Source organism: Lactuca sativa, chromosome 4, assembly GCF_002870075.4.
Source record: "Lactuca sativa cultivar Salinas chromosome 4, Lsat_Salinas_v11, whole genome shotgun sequence".
NCBI lineage: Eukaryota > Viridiplantae > Streptophyta > Magnoliopsida > Asterales > Asteraceae > Lactuca > Lactuca sativa.
Window position 1 is genome coordinate 53,545,927 of NC_056626.2, and position 21,667 is coordinate 53,567,593.

Here is a 21,667-nt window from a genome sequence, read left to right on the forward strand (position 1 = left end):
TCCGCATAACTGGCTTGTCAATCTGCATAACTGACTTGATAGTCTGCGATACTGACTTGTCAGTCCGCATATCTGACTTGACAGTCCGCATAACTAACTTGTCAGTCCGCATAAACTATCTTTTTATATATAGTAAACCTTCTATCTATATGAAATTCACATCTTTAATTGACAATAGGGATCATTTCACAAAATGGCGTCCAATGTACCAACTTCTTCGAATGTAGCAAATCCATCCAATGGGTCAGCTCCAACAAATGGTCCATCTCCATGGACGACATCAGAGGTGTTGGTCCTAACACGATGTTGGATTACCTTTTACGAGGGTCTACCAGTAATGGCTCCCCTTAATTGCCTTGTTGGTGATGAATGGTCCTGCCTAATAGCTTTGTTTAACTATTAGGTGGGATAAGGACAACAACGACTAAAACCCGATATTGTTAGTAAATGGATGGATTTAAAGACTAAAGTAACATGGTTCAATCGATGCTATAACTATGAGAAAAAGCGAAGCTCTGATGCAAACAATGAAGAACTTATTGAACATGTGAACGGATATTACCTGTATGAGTTTGATGGAACCTATTTCGAATATATGGACATTTGGAATCTGGTTAAAAGTAAACCTTTTTTCACGTAGACGACTGTTTCCATATTTCTAATGTTTTATGTAATGTTTGTTAGTCGTAATGTTTACATTTATGGTATTTGTAATGTTTTTATGTTATTTGTAATGTTTATTTTGTTTGAATGTATAACAAAAAAAAACACATATTTGTATTAAACATAATTACTACAAACAAGTATTTCATATTAATATATATACAAAGTTTTCAAAATCAAGTTATATAGTATCCCAAATAATATTTGTCATCCTATTTCTGTAGATAAATCCTGCATCTCTACGTGGCTTATCAATCTTCACTGGTACCCCGAAAACAACCTTTTGCATAAACATGCATACGAATACTCCACAATCCCCACTATCAAGAGTATATTCATGTTGTGGCACATCTATAATATCAATAAACTCCACTGTTGCTTTGTCTTTGTGTCCAACGGGGAAATCGTTCGAGTACTCAATGACATCTAACTCTGAGATAATACTATCTCCAAAACTTTTGAATTCTCCACCAGTAAGGTACTTTGAGAAGAAATTCATGGATCGTGTTGAATCATAAATATCTACTTTCCAGGTATCTAAATGTAGCACTACCATAAACCAATGGGTAGCAACAACATTTATGGGGAGTAGAACCTGCAAACAATAAATACATTAAATAGTCGTAAATTGAGTAATATTTAATATATACATAAATCATTATTAAACATAACTAGCCATATCCACATCCTTCCATTTAGGACGGCCTCCAACACCACTTGCTACATGCCTAAAACAAAATGATTTTTTTAGTTGCAAACTGATTTCTTGAGGATATATCGTCCACCTTGCGTTCACCGGCCGTCTTTCCATAAACAGGGCAATCAATATCGCAATATGCTGTACATTTTAAGATAAAAATGTTACAATTATTTATATAAATTATCGTATAAAAAGTAGTTAAAATTTAAATTTAACGAATGTTACCGAAGAAAGTAACCACCCAGAGTCAGTAACTGCAAGTAACCTCGACCAAAACTCCACATCCAGTAGGAGTATATGTAGCCTATGTTTGGTGTTGGGGTTGGAAGAGATCATACTCCATTCTTTCCAAAAACTCAGCGTACTAGCAGCATGAACACTGTCCAACAAGAGCTGATTTGAAACATCATTATTCTCTTCATTCACAATGTCTTCATTTGTTTTTTCATGACTCTCCACTACTTTTTTTTCCTTGTTTTGATGATTTTCTTCACTTTGGTGTGGATTGCGTCTAAAAAATTAAAATTAACATGTTAAATAATTATCAATAATGTTATATTTTATAAATATACCAAATTTAAAATATGAGTTTTGTACCACTATGAACGGAGTCTGCTGATACCAAGGAACACCCCTCTTTCGTTGTGGCCTACCAATAGGAGTCATTGTTTTTGTGTGATGTTCACCCACGTCCAGTGACAGCTCAACATGCGTAGGTGTACGCCCAACTTCCCCATCCAAACCATGACTACCTAAATCATCACAGTTCAACTGTGTACCATGGTAATATGTTTCTTCCTCCTTTTCATTTATCATATCCTCCTCCTCCTCCTCCTCTTCATCTCCAAACCCTGTGTCTGGCTCATATTTTTTATTTAATACACGATCTACTTTAGAAGATAAGTCAGCCACAACGCCTAGTAGACACTTCACTAATACCTTTATGCTCATCTTCTTCTTCTTTACCAACCTTGTTGATGTGTTGGTTGACATATAAGTTCTTTCTATATCAACATGTTGCGAGTAAGAAGCATTTGTGTCAGATTCAGTCGAAGATGTTTCCGACTTGTACTTCTTTCTTCGAGGAGGCGAGGCAACAATAGGTGGACTATTTCGGACCGGACTATGTTGCGGTTGGGGAGACTCTGGACTATTTCGGACCATAGTATGTTGCCGTGGGGAAGACTCTTCATGGTTAAGAGTCCAGTTCACGTAGCAAACATAAAACGACAACATCAATTCCGTTGGGGAAGCCTCGATAGAAATAGGTTGGTTGTTAGGCTGCAAAAATCAGATTGTTAGTTTAACATGAAAAACATTGGAATTTGTAAATATATATAATCCTTAATATTAAAAGCATACCAAAGACACGATGATTATTCGATAACATTGAACCCAAGTTAACAGTGTTTTACTTCTCCACGACCTCATCCGTGGCAATTTTTTCGGCATGTGTATATAAAACTGGGTTGCCTCGGGGAACGTCTCCAAAATCCATATCTATGTAAAAAAATGTAAGCTTAAACGGAACTATGATAACTATTTAAATGCATTAGAAACTAACCTTAAACGGAAGAATAAAACCGGGAACAATATACTTGTGTACTTTCTTAGATTCGGAATTGGCCTACTTGAATAGTCTAAATTCTTCTATTTTCTTAAACATTCCACATATAAACCGCAAAGTATAGGTCCAGAAATATGTACCCCATGCAAACCTGCAGTTTTCAATTTATTTTTTATAATTACTATTATTGTATATATACACAATCTTTAAATGTAATACTTGTTCCAATCATCTATATTATCAGCAAGCTTATATACTGCCGCGGGAATGCCCGTTTTAACGTCCCTTCCGTGGAGACCTTTCAACATAAAAACAAGTAGGATAAGCATTACAACATCTTCATCCTGAAGTGACAAATAATCCGGTGACATAATGTAGTCTTCTAAATCTTTCAGCCGCAAACGTGCATCAGAAATGTCTGGGAACAACCGAGCACGAAGATTTGAATTTGACCGGCCTTTTTCGTCATAGAGTAAATCCATATAAGGACCAACTTTTAAACCACAAATAAGAATATATTCAGTTTCACCAAAATCCAACTGCATCCCCTGTATGTCAAAAAGAAACCTCTCCATTTCAAATACTTGTTGACACATTACTTCGTGCAGCATCATCAAATGCACAAGTAAGAGATCACTATGTGGGATATAGAATATTCCAAATGGCGAAGCTTCGAATAATATTCGTTGTGATTGTGTTAGGCGCAAAAAATAGTCTTTAATAATAGTACCCACCACGCATTTTAAATTCGCTTTTTGATTGAGATCATCGTGCTACAAAACATAACATTTAATTTTATATAAAACGTTAGTAATTGAAAATAAATAACAACATACTTTTATATATAACTAAATACCTCAGAAGGTCATTCCGCGGAGGCTGGAGGTCATTCCGCGGAGCACCCTCTGCGGAATAACCTCTAGCCTCCGCAGAGACCCAATTTTGGTGACTTAGATCATTCTGCGGAGGGAATACATCACTCTGTGGAGATTGCTCTGCGGAATGACGTATATCTCCGCCGAATGGATCTTCCCCAAAATTGAACCTGTGAATCTTTACATCCCAAATCTAAATATGTATATATATATATATATATATATATATATATATATATATATATATATATATATATATTTCCATGTAATCAATTGGGTTTTCGTAACAACTGAATCATATACGACATTAATCAAAAGAGGGAAATGTGATAAATGCCTAGGAGCCGAATCCATCGGCTAAAATATCGGGGAAATTGCCTTCCATCGATGCCAGATTTTATGTCGAATATACTTTAATCACTGGCAAATGACGTTGTCTGATGTCGTTGTCGCCGGATTTGAAGTCGTCGCCGGAATCCTCGAGAACTCACAGTCGACGCGGAGGAAAGTTTTGGCCAAAGCAGAATCAGGGACTAGTGGGGGGACAAAGAGGAAGATTGTTTTTTGTCAACAAAAATGAGGGTGAAATTACAAAACTACCCCTCTCCGAGGAGAATTCATGGTTCCGCGGAGGTCTGCGGAGGGTCCTCCGCGGAACGCATGTCTATATCCGAAAATTTAATTTTTCATGTCTATATTTTTGAATTTACCCCCACTTTATGCTTATTACTGGTATTTTCATTAAATAGGCTACAAAAATTATAAATTTCTCATGACCATAAAAATAGTAAATAATAAATATTGATTAAAATACAATGCCATATTACTATATATGTTGTCCTAATGAATCCATCTTGATGCTTGGAAACCCTCTATGCCTATGGTGTTCTGCATTATGTATAAATATGGTGTTAGTATACATGTTGATGCTTGGAAACCCTTTATACCTATGGTGTTCTGCATTATATATACATATGGTATATATATATATATATATATATATATATATATATATATATATATATATATATATATATATATATAAATGCATGTAAGCTAAGCAGTTTTTATCTCATACATTTAGTACTAGTTTCAAAAACTTTTAAGTTATTTAAAGATATCACCCATATGCATTATTAGCTTCAAATGAAGTCTAACTTTTAAGTGATTTAACTTGAAAGATTAATTAGTGTAGATTGAGATATATAAATATTATTTTACCCAATATATATTCCTATTTTAATAAAAGAATAGTTTTAATATCCTGTTGACATGTGTCATCATATTAGACCTCTTAATTAATACATATTTTATTCATCTTTTGTCATGTGTCACCATATTTATTAGACCTCTAATTAATGCATACCACTTGGCAATCTATTAATTCTCCATTTCAAATTTCAAATTTCAAATTTCTCACTCTAATTAAATTAAATTAATAGCATTAGAATAAATTAAAATAAAATTAATACAAATTATAGTTGATATAATATTTCATATATTTATTTAAATTAGCGATTATAATTTTATATAACTAAAAAAATATCTTTTAATTAGTAATTTATTTAAAATAATTAATTAATAATTTTTGAATTCTCACTAAGAAAATTTAATTAATTTTATAACCGTGTTTTCCACGGGTTATAAACTAGTATTATATGCATATGTATGAAGGATTAATTAGTATAGTCGGAGATATATAAGCTCACAGGGGATGAAGAGAAAATTACTTTGAGCAGTCGGCAGTTGGTCCAACATCGGAGATTCCTAGTCCTTTCGATTTGTCAATGTGACACTGCTCTCTGATATTAAGGAATCGCCTTCGGTCGTGATTCTCCAAGAGCGTCTTTAAACAATTACATATAGCCACACGATCTTCCTTGGTTTTTCCTCTCTTGTGTAAATTCTCGTGTCCACTACAACATGTTTTCAATGGCTTTGGATCCTTATTGTCAAGGAAGCCCAAGCATGGTGAAAATGCGAGACCCACCGCCGGGCCTGAACACTGGCTTGCAACCATTATCCTACTCGGTAGACTCATTAGTGTTAGTAAACAAATTGTAATAATCAATACTATACCAAGGGAACCCATTCTTTCAAACTAGCTATATATAGCCCTGGTGTTTATAACTTGACTCACTAGTTTGAAAATAGTCCTTATATAGAGACTGAATTAATTACAACCCTTAATAAATCATGAGTTTGGCATTTACTATTAATAAAATATTGTATTTAGTTTGAACCTTTCAAACATCTTTTTAAATTTCATACGGAAAGCTAACCATATATTACCTAACTTTTAGATGGAAAACGAAGAAGTACTTGAGCTAATTATTTGAGATCAATGTTGTTTGGATTTTTAATTTTGTTTATTATCACTAAAATCAATGTGTTCTAATTGAATAGGTAATCATTTGTGATAATAAAATTGGTTTCAGATGTAATTTAAACATATCATAGATAATATAGGCCAATTGTAAAAAAGTGTTATATACTTTTGTTGGAAAATAATGGTGATCGTGAAATTAATCATAAAAATTGAGGGGTTCAATTGGTGTATAATCAAAAATTGATGTTTAATTTTAGGTAAAATTCTTAATTAAAAATGATATTAAATATAATGTTGGTTAAATCTTTTATTTAGTTATCGGTTACGAATTGTGTTTTAATGCCGATTTAATTATTGGTTATGGTTTTTGTGGTATAAATTTAACATTTCTCCAACCATTTTATGGGTACAAAAGTTAGACTCAATCGTATATTCTTCTCCCTCTATTATTGTGTATTTTTGCTAATGGAAAGGTAATACCCAAACTTAAAAAGGTTTGTGTGATTTTGAAGAGCCGTTACTAGCCATTGAATCCTAGGAAACAAACGTCCGATTATGGACGAATTTGTTTTAAGGACACAGTGTTAAACATATGCCTCAAGAACCTTTTAATTTCTTGATTGTTTTCGTATATTTTCGTATTATTTTTTGTTGCATGCAACTGATCCGGCTAATGTATGTCCCGAGGGGTCCCGTGTAACTACTCAATTTTTTCGTATTATAGTAAAAAATTATTTTTTTTATTAGTTTGCACCTACAAAATTTTATATGTATATATATGTGTTCCACGTGTTATACAAAATAATAGAGTCGTGGTCTAGTAGTTAAGGCGTTAGGGTAATAAACAACAAGTTGCAAGTTCAAAACAAGCTGCTTGCATTTCCTTCATTTTATTTTGGTAGCCACTTTAAAACTGTCCCACATCCCCCATGGTTTAAAACTAAGCCTAATATCATCTACTATATAAGCATCAATCATCCTCTTTCTTTATCCCAAATCGTTTGTGGGATCAAAACATGAGCCATCTTCTACTTTATATAAATATGACCATTGAGTTGGTTTAAAAAATAGTTTGAGGTTTATTTTTGTTAGGATACATATTTTTATAGATTTGATGATGCAAAATATATACATTATAGTTATAGTTTATTTGCTCATTGTAGACAGTTAGTCTTGTCTAAGTAAGTGTAAATAATATAACTTAGACAAGCTGATATGTCAGAGTTTGTTTAGTTAGATAATATGAAGATATGATGATGGAAGTTCATATGTCGAAGTGTAACACCCGAATCCCGAGGTACTTCAAAATTTTCCAATTTTGGCATTTTAAGGTTTTCCACGACGTGGTTGGGAGGCACCACGACGTGGCTATTGATACATGAAAAGTGATCCTTTAGCAATCCGAAATGAAGCCAATTCTAAAGTGAGAAGTGTTCCGAGATGGTGCCAATTCCGAAGTAAAGATCTGTTCGAGATGCATCATTTTGTTGCTTGTTATATGAGTCCGTAATGTGCATTAAATGTTCCTATTACTAGTTTGATCCTTAGTCGTTGTTTTATTCTAAAATACATGGGACAAGATCAATAGATGCGTCTTTGTCAGTTTGTTGATCTTCAGTTGTCTTTTAGTTCATGCACTTTAGCAGATTTGTCTTATTTGTCATTCCTTGTCTATTTAAGGAATTATAACTTTAGTTTTATACACACATGAGTGCAACATTCTCTTTCACATCAATACCAATAATCATCCAGTCAAATCACTCGCTTTTACATTCTTATTGTTATTAAATCACTTTACGTTTTTCATACTTATTAATCATTTAAATCTTGAATACTTTGCTGAATATTTCTATTCCGAGACAAGACTAGTTTACCAAACTTGACTAGATCTTCATTAGCAGTAGACATTGATCTTAAGTTAATTCAAGGTTTGAGTTTTCAAACCTTGTCCGTGCAGATCGTTCTTTGCTTACACAATTGGTATCAAAACCTAAGTGGCTGTCCTTTGAATCCATAAGAACAAATTATAGTTGGTTGACGACACACAGTTTATATGACTAAGTCCAGTCCGATATCATTGGCCGCATACCAATAACATCAGACTGGGGGGACTTGATGATATATGGTCCATTAGCATGGCCTGGACTGCTCTAGAGCACCAGCCTGGCCTGGCGTGCTCCTGCCATCTCTGTTTGGCATTCTCTTGCCAGCCTTGCCTGGCGCTCCCTTGCCAGCTGTGTTGGGGACTCTCCTACCGACCCGGCACGACGCTCCCCTGCCAGCCTTTCCTGGTGCGCCCGCCAGCCTTGCCTGGAGCGTGCTCGCCAGCCCCGCCCGACGTCTCTGAGCGGCCTTGCCCAACTCTTTGCTAGTTGGGCTTGAATTGGGCTAGCCCAAGGCCTGACCTAATTCCCTTTGACCTAATTGTCCACTATAAATAGAATAGTGCCTCCTCCATGAAGGAGGACCTTTCCTAGACCTTTTCCTTGAACTCTTCCCCCGTGGCTCAACCGCCACACTTTACTCCGGCCAGGTGGCTCAACTGCCACCCGCCGCCATCAACCACCATACTGTTGGATTAGTGTCTAAGTCCATAACTATTTTGGTATGTACTTGACCCGATTATGAGCATGGTCCTTTTGGGTTGCCTTCACCATAGCAATACGTAAGATGAATTAAGGAGAGAAAGGTTTAATTATGATTTATTAATATATTATGAGAATAATATATTAAAGGAGAAATTATATTGTTTAATTAATATTAGTCAAGAATTAATTGATAATTAATTTTGTGGCTAAAAGAGATTAATTAAACTTAAGGGACTGGAATTGTAATTATAAGATAATTGCAAGAGTGGGCTAATGGACTCCATAGAGTGGAGTGGACGAAATTTATGGGGAAGCCCATAAGATTTTGTCCATGACTCTAAAGAAAGGAATCCATGGGCTGCTTAGGGCCTAAGCAGTCAGATTAGGGTTTCCCAGTTGAAAACCCTAATAGCCTACATGTATATATAGATCCATAAGGCCCCAAAAACGTGGTAAGGAGTTCCTCTAGGGTTTCTAGACGTTTTGGACAGCCTCCTCTCTTCTCCTCTTCATCCAAGTTGCTTAGTGGTGTTTGTGACTCCATTAGAGGTGCAACACTTGAGGCACTAAGTTTTGTAAAGCCAATCAAAGCAAGGAATTGGTGTTTGTGACTCCATTAGAGGTGTAGCACTTGAGGCACTAAGTTTTCTAAAGCCAATCAAAGCAATATAACAATCAAAGGTAATTACTAAACCTTTATTTAAGTTCTTATTTGATAGATCTAGGGTTTATAGCTTTGGATATTCAATTGCATGCTCATTAGACAAACTAGATCCAAAAGCTATTAGGGCTTGCATGTACACCATAGGATTGATGTATTGCTCAAAACCCATCTGTGGTATCAGAGCTTAGGGTTGTTTGTTTGATGTATTTGATGTTATAGTTGATTATTCATGCTTTAAAATCGAAAATTAGGGTTTCTGGGGGCTGGACTCGTCGAGTCCACGGATGAACTCGCCGAGTCCATGGTGAACTCGACGAGTCCATGCTTGACTCGATGAGTCAGTTGGTCAGAAAGAGCTAATTTCGGGATTTTGTGCTCCTTTGGCTATGGGATAGTTACCAAAACGTTTTTTATTGATATAAATCAGATTTTTATGATATTGGATGATTATCCTTGCCAAAATAAAAGATAACTTCATATTAGTTAAATAATTATTTCCTTATATGATAAAATTTAATTATTTGGTGAATTATCTTGCATGAAATTGGACTAGGTCAAAATTAGATAATTGTCTTATTTGAATTTTGTGATCTAGAATGTTCTTGATAAAGTTTGGAAAAGTTTCAAATTAAGCCTTTAGGTTTCATAGTTTAAATTTGAGCTTAATAGTTTTAGTTTTGAAATTTAAATAGTTGAACCATAATGTTTTGAAATGTTTAAAACTTGCCCTCAAGTTTTGGAATTTAAAATTTAATTAAAAGTTTAATTTTGTAATGTTAAATTCTAAAACTCTAGTACTTTGAAAAGTTCAAATTACACCCTTATGTTTTTATTAATTAATTAAAGTGTATAATTAAAGGAGATTTAATAAAACATAAAGTTTTGGTTACATTTAATTAAATTAAAAGTATAATTTATTAAATTAGACCACCCAATATATTAAATGTGTAAAATACACTCTATACTATATATAACATAAAAAGTCTAATATTATATATATGTATGAGTAAACAATCAGTCTTACCGTTAGTAGGCCTCATTCACGAAGCTAGTCTATAAGGGGTGTTCAAGGAAATTGCCTATAAAATGGTGATTGAATGGGTATCCACTCTTACCCACCGCACTCTTGACTAGTGGAGGGTCGTCAGTCGAACGGGTAGGATAGGACGAAACCTTCCATTATAAGTATAATGAATTATACAAAGTAACTAAATACTTTTAGAAATTCCCAAATCATAGTTACTTTAGGCAAAATGTGAAATTGATTGCTAATCCATGGAATTACACTTCATACCCTTGTCAAACGTTAGTGGAGCGTGTGTGGTTAACCGACACACTAATTTAGGGATGACATTGGTAGCGAAGGGTGGCTCGATGTTTGTCATAGATCAATGAAGCGTGTGTGGCTAACCGAAACATTGATTAGGTGATAGTAGCATTGAGTGCACCACGTGATTCGTATGGTTATTTACACCTTATTTGTGATCCTCGGCATCACAGTCACAAATAGAAGGGCATAATCGAGATTTGAACATGCCATTGAAAAGTTCAATGAATATAAAAAGATCTAGGAGTTTCAATTCATTTAAAACTTAAACTTCCTTTTCGTTTTTCATGGTGGAAATTGGTAAATCATCATTTACCTACCTTCAAATATTCCGCGACTAGATTACGGCATCCCTCTTCTAGGTTGTAGAGTATTGTGTTGGATCCGAGCTTGATGTCTCATTTGGGTGTTACATCAAGAATTCTAATCAACTTAACTTGAATTTTCTCCTGTTTTGTAGATGTCTAGTTCTGACAATCATGGTCTTCCCAAATCCCATGGAACAAGCTTTCCAAATGAAGATGATGTTCCACGATATGATCGAGGAACAAGAGATCATGCTTCACTTCCTCCACCTCCTCCAATTGTTCTCCCTGACCCACAAGTTCAAAGGCTTGAAAAGATCAAGCTCACTCGATCCCTTTTGGCAAGTAAACACGAAGATGGGAAACCTGTGTGTGCACACATCTTAAAGATGAAGTCACACATTGATAGGTTAAGCATGTTGGGTGTCGATATTTCAAGTGAGTTGGCTGTTGACTGGGTTCTTCAGTCACTTCCTGAATCATATAGTGAGTTCGTTAGAGAGTACTATATGGTGGATCACGACGTGACCCTCATTGATCTCACCTATTTGCTTATAGCTGCTGAATCAGCAATGATTTGGCGTGCTAATCAAGCAAATTTGTCTGGTGAGTCAAACTCACAAACTTCAATGGACACTGGCAACATTGGAAGTCCAGAAAGAACTAAGTCTGTGATTGTCCGATGTGCTGTGCCAAAGGAGTCCATTTGCTTTTATTGCCAAGAGAAGGGGCATTAGAGACGAAGTTGCCCATACTACCTGAGAGATCTAAGAGATGGGAGAGTCAAGACGTATGGCTCTACTTCAGGTAAAATCCATTATCTAACTCTTTTAAGTTCCTATTCTAGATTCTTAATACATGATGTGATAAGATTACCTTTTGATGTTTTGCAGGATCGAAGAAAAGAAAGGAAGCTTAAGGAAGAAGCTGCTGAATCTGATCACGAAGAAATGGATTTCGATCGCATGGATTCAAAGATCGGATTTTTGAGCTGCTACTTTAGAGTTAGGGTAGATTGCTAAGAAATATGTAATATAATAGTTTTTAAGTTGAATTGCATTGTAAGGACAAGTTTTTCCGCAATAAAATAAAATTTGATTTTGTCTTATTTATTTATCCTTGAAATGACATGTATGAAAAATTGATGTTTGAAGGTTTCTATTATTAGCAAAATGGGTTTGATTCCTAATTAGGTTATTTGTGGAAGTGTTGAGAATTTACCAATTAGGGAGAGTTTCTCATCGCCCAAGTTTCAAGTGGACAGAAACTTGGAATCATACAACTTGGTTGTGTGATGAATGAGAAACTTTATAATTGGAAATTCAAGACTAATTCATTGACAAAGAGTCAAGTGAAGGACTAGGAGATCAAGTTCACAATGTTGTGCATCGATCAAGTCCACCACAAGAGTGATAAAGATATTTGTCATGATTTACTAAAGTTTAGTAAATATGATTATACTTATAAGATTAAGTGTAACTCTGAGTTAATTGAAAAGGTTTCAATGAATGGCAGAACGAATAAGAAGAATCAAGAAGGCAGAAAGATAAAAGTTTCTCTATTTTAAGAAGAAGGGAAAAATAACTTTTATTCTGTTTATGCTAGGTCTTAATGATTAAGAACCATGTCTCAATTGCATGTCTAAGAAGAGGAATCGAGAATTGTAGAAATGGTTAAATCAAGAAGTCAATCATACTTCGTTCCAATACCAAGTCTTAGAGTCAAGATTGTGACTTGAGTGAAACGTCTTAAGTAGGTTTATAACACTCATCAAATGTGGAATTTGGAAAGGTTTTCTAATTCTTGCACATTTGAAATTGGTAAGTTGTGCTGTCTTGGATAAGACAAAGACCAACTAGGACCAATTATGTGAAGTGTTTTGTCTTGATAAGAACTACACTAACTCTTGAATATTTGTTTTGTCTAGAAAAGTTTTCTGATAAAAGAACCTTATATGTCAAGGAGTCAGTGGGAGTTTTAATGTTTTTGAAAAAGTTTCGAGAACAAATCAAGAATAAACCTTATCGATCATCACTAGCACACGAATTGAGGTTTACAACCTATCGTGTTGACATTATTTTGTTTCTATGCCATTCCAATTGAGTTAATTATGCATGTGAGTTCTATGAGTTCTCATTTGAATGCATAAAGACAAAGCATCTTGATCGATGGAAAGTACATTGATATGTAAGGATAAGTTGCTAAACCACTTGGAAGACATGGTGGGCACTCGTGTCACCATAAGGAAAGAAATCAAAAATTAAGAAAGTTCAGTCCATATGAGTTTGGGTTTGTCGCAAACTTGGTTTTGGCAAATTCACATGGATAGGAACTCATACACCATAGAAATCTAAGTGTCATAAGATTCCCTCCTTCATGAAAATGAGTGTGAGGAAATGCTTTCACTAAGAGAGATTTTAAGAAGATAGCAATTGTAAAAATTGTATTCTCAAATTCAATTATGGTTACGACATCCCTTTCCATAGTTTGAATTGTGAGATTTGGCAATTAGTTTGAACATTTAGAACTTAGTAACATAAGTTCTGAATTGTTTAGACACACATATGAGCTATCTAAGGCTAAGGTGTATAAGTTTGAGAGGCTTAGATAATGGGTTATCGAAGCATCTGGTATTAGAAATATGAATTTTGTGGAATTCAATTAGCATTGTTTTCTAGAAGTTCAGATGTTTTCAGAATACATGTCAAAGCTAGTGGGAGCATAAGTGTTATACTTATACGGTAATAATCATCATGATAGTGGGAGCATAAGTGTTATGCTTATATGATTATTATGGCAAGTATTGCAAGTTAGCAATATTAATTATAGAAAAACAAAGATTCAATTTGCAACGTTGCATGGGTTGAAAAGTTGTTTTTGCTATAATTAAGGGAGAGAATATTATACTTCGTTTCAAAATCTAACGCTTAGATTGAGAAATTTTAATAAATATAGTCAAAGGATACACAATGTGTTCTCAAATTTCGATTATGATTACAGCATCCCTCTTCATAGTTCGAATTGTGAGAACGTGACACAAAAAATTATGGCAGAAGATTGATGAAGTATCATATCTTTATGTAAGACATTATGCATCGTGTCCCATACGCTTCGGGTATAGAATCAATTGTGAATGCTATAATATTTGACCATTCTAAAATTTTCCAAATGTCTAGCGCATTAGAGGGAAAAAGGACTAGAATCGGTTTTGACTAAAATAATTAAACAACTATCAAAGGACGATCCAAAGTTCGCTGAGGATTGGTCGCTTGTGAGTAGATGGAAGTATGGTATTGGATGGACCATATTGACATTATTATGAATAGATAAGATTCTGTCAAGAATGAGTTGTCATATGGCAAATGTGGAAATATTTCCATATTGGGAGTTGGGTATTGAGAATCTATGTCTAGATTAAAAACTTTTATGCATGAAGGATGTTCAAAGGAATGTACTTTGAATGTGAGACTTCACGTCTATGGAATTGTCTTGTAACAATTTCCGATAGAGTACTCTGTAATTTCATTGGCCAAGTCTTGGTGACTTTTGTGCTATGACGTTGCGAAAGGATCGTTGCATAAAATGTTAGAATCTAGCATATTATAGTAGTGGCAAGAACCTTTTGTTCTGACACTGATGATAAGGATTGGGAATTGTGAAATGAGCATCATTGGAAAAGTTTTTCAATTGATCTATTTCACAAAGTAAGGACCATAGGAAACATAGTGTGCATGCTTTGTGCATGGGACAACTATTGTTGTAATTTGAGTAATAAGTTGATTTTTCTGAAACAGTAAACGATGAATAATGAGTAATCAATATGGTGTTTAAATAGAAGTGTTTTATTTACTCTGACAAGTTTGGGACCATATAGGATTCAGTATTATTGTTTTGTTTCAGTTTGCATGTTTTGACTTCCAGAATAACTGGGTTATTCGAAACACCACAGTCGGTCATACGTTGGAAGTAAGTATGAAGGAAGACTGTCATGAAGAGTCTGTAGATTGTCTGAAGAGTTTAGACATAGCACACGTTTGCTGCAGGGTTCATGAGTGCTTTTATAAGATTAGAGTATTGGATGAAACCCACGCTCACTTGGATCACGTCATGGATTTATCACGTGTGATTAGTGAGACGATGACATTGTATATTCTTGAAACCGAGACGTGTGAGTTGCTATTTTCTGGTCGGTTGCACATTGATAATAAGTAAACGCACCAGTAACTTGGTGTTATAAAACTTATTGTTGTGTGTGATTCGATGAGTGACTACAAGCGAGCATTTGAGTCAAAGTTTATCCATTCCTTTTACCCAAAGTAAGATAAAAGCGATATATGTGCGGCCCTCGATGATTTAGTGATGACACCTAAGTGCTTGGCCAAGCCGGGACTAAGTTGATGTGTTCAATTGTGGTCTGTTGTCAGTCGTCATAAATCGGAAGTCGGGAAACAGTATAGAGAGAATGATTAAAATTCATGTCTTATGTCTATACGATGTCTTGAGAATGGAAGAATATATGATCCCTTATCTAAAGGACACTCTATCTGATAAGATCAGAGTTGACAACGGCTTTTGAAAGCTACGATTGTTGATCAGGTTCTGAAGTCATATGGAAAATAGTTATTAGACTTATCCAAGTGTGAGACTGTTGGATTAGTGTCTAAGTCCATAACTATTTTGGTATGTACTTGACCCGATTATGAGCATGGTCCTTTTGGGTTGCCTTCACCATAGCAATATGTAGGATGAATTAAGGAGAGAAAGGTTTAATTATGATTTATTAATATATTATGAGAATAATATATTAAAGGAGAAATCATATTGTTTAATTAATATTAGTCAAGAATTAATTGATAATTAATTTTGTGGCTAAAAGAGATTAATTAAACTTAAGGGACTGGAATTGTAATTATAAGATAATTGCAAGAGTGGGCTAATGGACTCCACAGAGTGGAGTGGACAAAATTTATGGGGAAGCCCATAAGATATCGTCCATGACTATAAAAAAAAGGGATCCATAGTCTACTTAGGGCCTAAGCAGTCAGATTAGGGTTTCCCAGTTGGAAACCCTAATAGCCTACATGTATATATAGATCCCTAAGGCCCCAAAAACATGGTATGGAGTTCCTCTAGGGTTTCTAGACGTTTTGGGCAGTCTCCTCTCTTCTCCTCTTCATCCAAGTTGCTTAGTGGTGTTTGTGACTCCATTAGAGGTGCAACACTTGAGGCCGTAAGTTTTCTAAAGCCAATCAAAGCAAGGAATTGATTGTTATTGCAATATAACAATCAAAGGTAATTACTAAACCTTTATTTAAGTTCTTATTTGATAGATCTAGGGTTTATAGCTTTAGATATTCAATTGCATGTTCATTAAACAAACTAGATCCAAAAGCTATTAGGCTTTTCATGTACACCATAGGATTGATGTATTGCTCAAAACCCATCGCATACACCACCTCCAGCACCAAGATGGTTCTCTCTAGCTATGGAGGACCATCTCAGATGTATCAGCTGATCTAACTTGATTGTCGGAGTCCGCTCCTGGGGCACAGTCCCTGGGGCGGCTCTATCGCATCTCTCTGTTGTGACCTCGCTGATTTTTCCACCCTAGTTGCCATCAAGAGAAGAGAAGAGAGCGAAGAGGTGGTTTAGATCGATGTCGCATCATTTGGCGACATCCCGGATTCGAGCAAGTAGCAAAAGCCTCAGTTGGTTTCAAGCTTATTTTTCTCTCAGATCTGTTGTTCTTCACATCAAGTTTTCCTCATATTTGTTCATTTCTAGCACCATTTGTTTCAGATCCGTTTGGATTTTGCCAAGATCTGTTCAAATAAAATTGGTTCTTGAAAAGATCTCTTTAGATCTGTTTAACCATCTTTTAGATCTTAAGATCTACTCCATTTTCACTTCAGATTTGTAGATCTATTTTCGTTCTCAAGTTCAAATCTGTAGATCTGTTTTTGTCTTGAAGCTCAGATCTCAAGATCTGTTGAGTTCTTAACTCATCTGAACATTTATGAAGCTTGCAAAGACATTTTAGATCTATCAACGTTTTTAGCATAGATCTCCAGGTCTGTACGTTTTTGTTCACTTATTCACCTTTCAAGTTTAAAAACACCAATTCACACCCATTTTTATTTGTATTTTCGGGGAGAGAAGAGGTTCTTTCCACCATTTCTCCATCTTTTTTCATATTTTGGTGTTTATCCAAGCAACTTGAGAGGAAAAGAATTTTTTTTTTGTGATTTCTTACTTTATTTTCAGTTTATGTTACAAAAAAATCACCTTCAGTTTATGATTTTCTTTGCAAAGCCCCTCTAAAGTAGTCTATTTAGTGTTTTCTCTAAAAGCTTAGAGATAGAGAATGAAAAATTTTCCAGATCTGTTTCTTGCTTATATCTTCATAGCTTGTTGAGCAAGCTGAAAAGACAATGAAGTTTTATGAGCAGTAGCTTATCAGATCCGTTCAGCAAGTATGGAGAAAAGAAGTTTTTAAGGATTTTCATCTCATTTTTTGTTCACATATTACAAAAAAAATCGTTTTTAGCTATGATTTTTTGTGCTATCCCATCCCTGTAATAGCTATTTGTACATACAACTATGTAGCTTGCACATTTTACAAAACTCTCCAAAAGAAATAAAAAAAAGGAGAAAGAGCAGAGGTTTTATAAGTTTTTGCCACACATTTGTTCATATTTTGGTGTTTTTTATATATCAACTTGTGGAGAAAAGATATTTTTACTAGATTTTACATCATTCCCAATTCAGACATTACTAGAAAATCTTTACAGTTGAGCCTTTTCTGTATACAATTTCACACACTAAAACATTTACATGTATATACTGCGGTCACTAGTACATTTTACAAAACCAACAAAGCATACGATATGTATTCTTCACCAAAATCTAGATAATATCTTTGCCTCAAAAGTTACCCCTACCCCATAGTTACCATTTAGTAAATGGTTTAGGAAAAAAAGTATAAGAATATTGTGTATGCCTCTTTAAGCAGACAAAAACAAAAAAAAAACAAGGGAGAGAAAGGAGGGCAGTTGGTCCCATTTACAACAATACTCTTAAAATAAAAAGGCGTGTGGGTCCCACACGTTTAAAGAGCTATAGAAAAAACAAAACGGGCTCCATTTGGTGACTCACCCAACTCATATCCTCCGATCACCTCCAAAACAACAACCCCAACATCACCAACTGACCACCAGTGTCGCCAACGATTGTGGGCTTCTGGTTGACATCGTTGTCACTCTCACCAACAAGGAGGAAACGAAATAACAATGTTACCTTTGTCGGTCACCCTCAACACCCGCGATACAAGCCCATCTAACAATCATTATCCAATAAAGAGCCCTACACCGCTGGTCGACAATTGCAGATCCACTATAGCCGCGGCACCGCCAGTCGACCATATCTTCTAGCTGGTCAATCGGCGATCCCTAGCCCCCAAGCAAACATAATCGCCGAAAATTGGAGCCTGACTGTCACCGGCTGCTCTCACCTATCCGAAAACAGGCATAGAAACCCCACCGACGCACGTAATTTGAGCACCTCCGATCATTCCCAGCTAATCAGATCACCAGGACTCACAGTCAGCTACCCATTCTCTAATCTACCACCCTCCAACTATAATCAGTTCACAATAGCAACCTTTGGACCAGCGCTAGCAGTCTCCATTGTCGGTCGATCCCACCTACCTGACGTCGCTCTTCTGACGAAGTAGTTCCAATCACATCGGCTTCCTTCTGCAAGCGGTGGTTGTAGGAATCCGAACGCCTACTCCAAATCCCTAGAACCTGTGTGAACCTACAACTTTCGATCTCTGGTTGCAATCTGCCACTCTATACCCTGGCCGGGTGGCTCAGCCGCCACCCACCACCGTCAGTCACCATACACCACCATCAGCACCAAGATGGTTCTCTCCAGCTATGGAGGACCATCTAAGACCTATCCGCTGATCTAACTTGATCTTCGGAGTCCGCTCCCGGGGTACATTCCCTGGGGCGGCTCTAACGCATCTCTCTGTTGTGACCTCGCATATCCGTCTCCGGCGCAGAAGCACTTTCTCAGAGCAGGTGGTCGGAGTCGATGTCACATCATTCTTCTATATACCACTTCAACTCTAATATCTTAACTTCAATGGATGCTTCTAATCAATCTCAACAAATGTATTCAATTCAAAATAATAAATAGTGTGGGCTGCCCAATGCATGCCCCGTTTCTAGTTCTTGAAGAGTATGATCAATGGAAAGTTAGAATGGAGAGATTTTTGCTTGGTAAAGAAAAAGGTGAAGAGATATAGAGATCAGTAGAAGAAGGTCCTCCTGTTCCCGTATGACAAATGGTTAGAGATGCTACCGCTACACTCATGGATCAAGAAGAAATCTTTCCAGCACCACTAACTGCATCCGACATTAAGAAGCTTCATGTAGATAAGATTGCTTTCTCAGAAATGGTGTTTGGTATTCCTCCTTCTCTCTTTGAGCTCATAAAATTATGCAAATTTGCCAAATAAATTTGGGATACACTTTAAGACTTGTTCGAAGGGTATGAGAACATGAAAGATAAGCATTTGACATCAGTTGTAAACTAATTTGACACCTTCATTACAACTCTTGGTGAATCTATAGCCTCTGCATCAAATCGGTACAAGATCGTTATTAACAACATGACAACACATGGTGTATTACGAACTCCACTCGAGTACAATCTCAAGTTCATCGACAACCTTCGAAAAGGATGGGGAAATGTTAAGTCCTGTCTTCAGAGTAATGGATCTCTAAAGAAACTGAATCTATATCAGTTGTTTGATGAACTACAAGGTCATGAATCAAACGTTGCTCAAACGTTGAGAGAAATCTCAAGAGGTCCTCTTGATTTAGTAAGCTCTGTCAATCCATTGATTCCGAACCCATCTGTTTTGGATCCTTTTGGAGTCATCCCACATGTTCCACCTATTCAACCTACTCAACCCACTCAACGTGTTGCACCTATTCCTCTGATTCCGAACTATTCGTACGATGCAGAACTTGATCCTGAACCTGGTGATTCCGAACTTTGTTTCCATCAAGAGTTTGCACCTCTATCTATGAAATATAGACATCCTTGGAATACCGATCAACAACCACCTCATAACTGATTTCAAGCTCCTCACCAAATCAACCCACAACCTTACCCCAAACCCAATGAAAATCCACCTGTATATCAACCCAACATTCTAAATCACTCCTCAGAACCTCAGGAAGTTTCGAAATTTATGTCACAAATATGGTCTCGAAAAACACTTTGCAAAGGACTCTTTGGCTGAAATTCCTCAAAAACCAATGGTGAAAGATTCTGCCTACTATGCTCGTAGAGCACAAGAACTTGCTGAAAGTGAAAAGGATTTTGTTACCACAGTTTCAAGGAATGTTGATGGGTATTGGTCATCCGGAGATAAGAATGAAGAAAAATCTGCAAGGAATTTGTGTCTAGTGGCTAGACAATCAACTGAATGTGATGAAGGTTATTTGTCTTCTATTTCAGAAGATGATGATGACGATACTGAGCCAAACTACTGCTACATGGCAACAAACGATCCACCTAGCCGAAGCATCATCCAACAGGTAAATTCCATGATCACTGATAATAACTTTGATTTGACTGTTTGTGAACCTCATCTAACCCAAATTTAATCAGATATTATAATTATTCATAGAGCCTATGAGTATGCCATAGAAGTTAGTGAAAAGATGGATTGTGAGTTGACTCGTCTTAGATTACGTTTTGAAGACCACAAGCTTAATATTGAATCATTAGAGAGAGAACTTGTAATAACTAAGGATGAATATATTATCTTGAAAGACAAATGTGAAATTACGTGTAGTGAAAGAAACATTTTAGTTACTGATAATCAACGCCTTAATGCTAAAATCGATACTTTACATAACTCTATTAATGTTCTTGAAGCTAACGATAGGATAACACATAATTTTCATCACCCTTTTCAAAGCACTTGATCTCGGAAGTGAGTTTTCGAAACCCATTGCTCATCCGTTGCAGGAACTTCAAAACCTAACGTTTATGGGAGACATTTCGAACCATAATTATTCGGATACCCTGTCTCACCGTTGTCATCCCTTCATGAGACTTCAGACTAATATTAGTCTATGATTCCCAAGTTCAAACCTATCACTGTTAAATGTCCTGATTCCACGGCTCTTCTGCCTCTGATATCCCTGGACCTAAATCAGTCATCGTAATCGTTATCTAACACAGGCTATACTGGAGTTCATTTTCCGAATTCTAGTCCTCCGAACAATTGCGTTATTAAGGAAACAGTCCTGAGACAAATGGACGTGACTCAGACCAAACCGATTCATTTTGGGTGTCTCTTGATAGTGATGTAGAACTTAAGAGTGATGATGACATCTCGTTTGACTCCTGTGTCTCTAATTCCTAGGTGGTCTCAAAATCGACTCTAGTTCCAATTAAGCCTCGTTTCAACAATCCATCGACTGGAAAAACTTCCAAGTCATCATCTGACTCTCGGAAGAAAACTTGGCTAAACAAGAAAGACATTGTTCATCCAAAGAACGAAGATATAAAAGCTCTTGAAAAAGAAAGAGTAAATTACACGAATGGTCCCTGTGGTTTGGGGT

The 21,667-nt window shown here is 35.9% G+C and overlaps 1 protein-coding gene and 1 long non-coding RNA gene across 6 annotated transcripts; both read right to left on the reverse strand.

The window, feature by feature from the left end:
• Positions 1-860: 860 nt before the first annotated feature.
• On the reverse strand, positions 861-4,433 carry LOC128133191 (uncharacterized). 5 transcript variants are annotated; one of them, XR_008231509.1, is made up of 6 exons: positions 3,787-4,433; positions 3,665-3,703; positions 2,726-3,478; positions 1,961-2,644; positions 1,589-1,874; positions 861-1,501 (listed from the first exon to the last, which is right to left on the reverse strand). XR_008231509.1 is itself a non-coding variant. In XM_052770255.1 (3 exons), the coding sequence occupies exons 1-3, from the start codon at positions 2,813-2,815 to the stop codon at positions 1,854-1,856; spliced, it is 795 nt and encodes a 264-aa protein (XP_052626215.1). In that variant the 5' UTR covers positions 2,816-4,433; the 3' UTR covers positions 861-1,853. The 5 variants fall into 5 exon arrangements, 1 of the variants encoding a protein (XP_052626215.1); XR_008231508.1 differs by having other exon boundaries at positions 2,726-3,703; XR_008231507.1 differs by having other exon boundaries at positions 3,665-4,433.
• Positions 4,434-4,564: 131 nt separating this feature from the next.
• On the reverse strand, positions 4,565-5,953 carry LOC128133192 (uncharacterized). The gene is made up of 2 exons (XR_008231510.1): positions 5,536-5,953; positions 4,565-4,693 (listed from the first exon to the last, which is right to left on the reverse strand). It is a non-coding gene; the product is annotated as an uncharacterized LOC128133192 (long non-coding RNA).
• Positions 5,954-21,667: the final 15,714 nt, after the last annotated feature.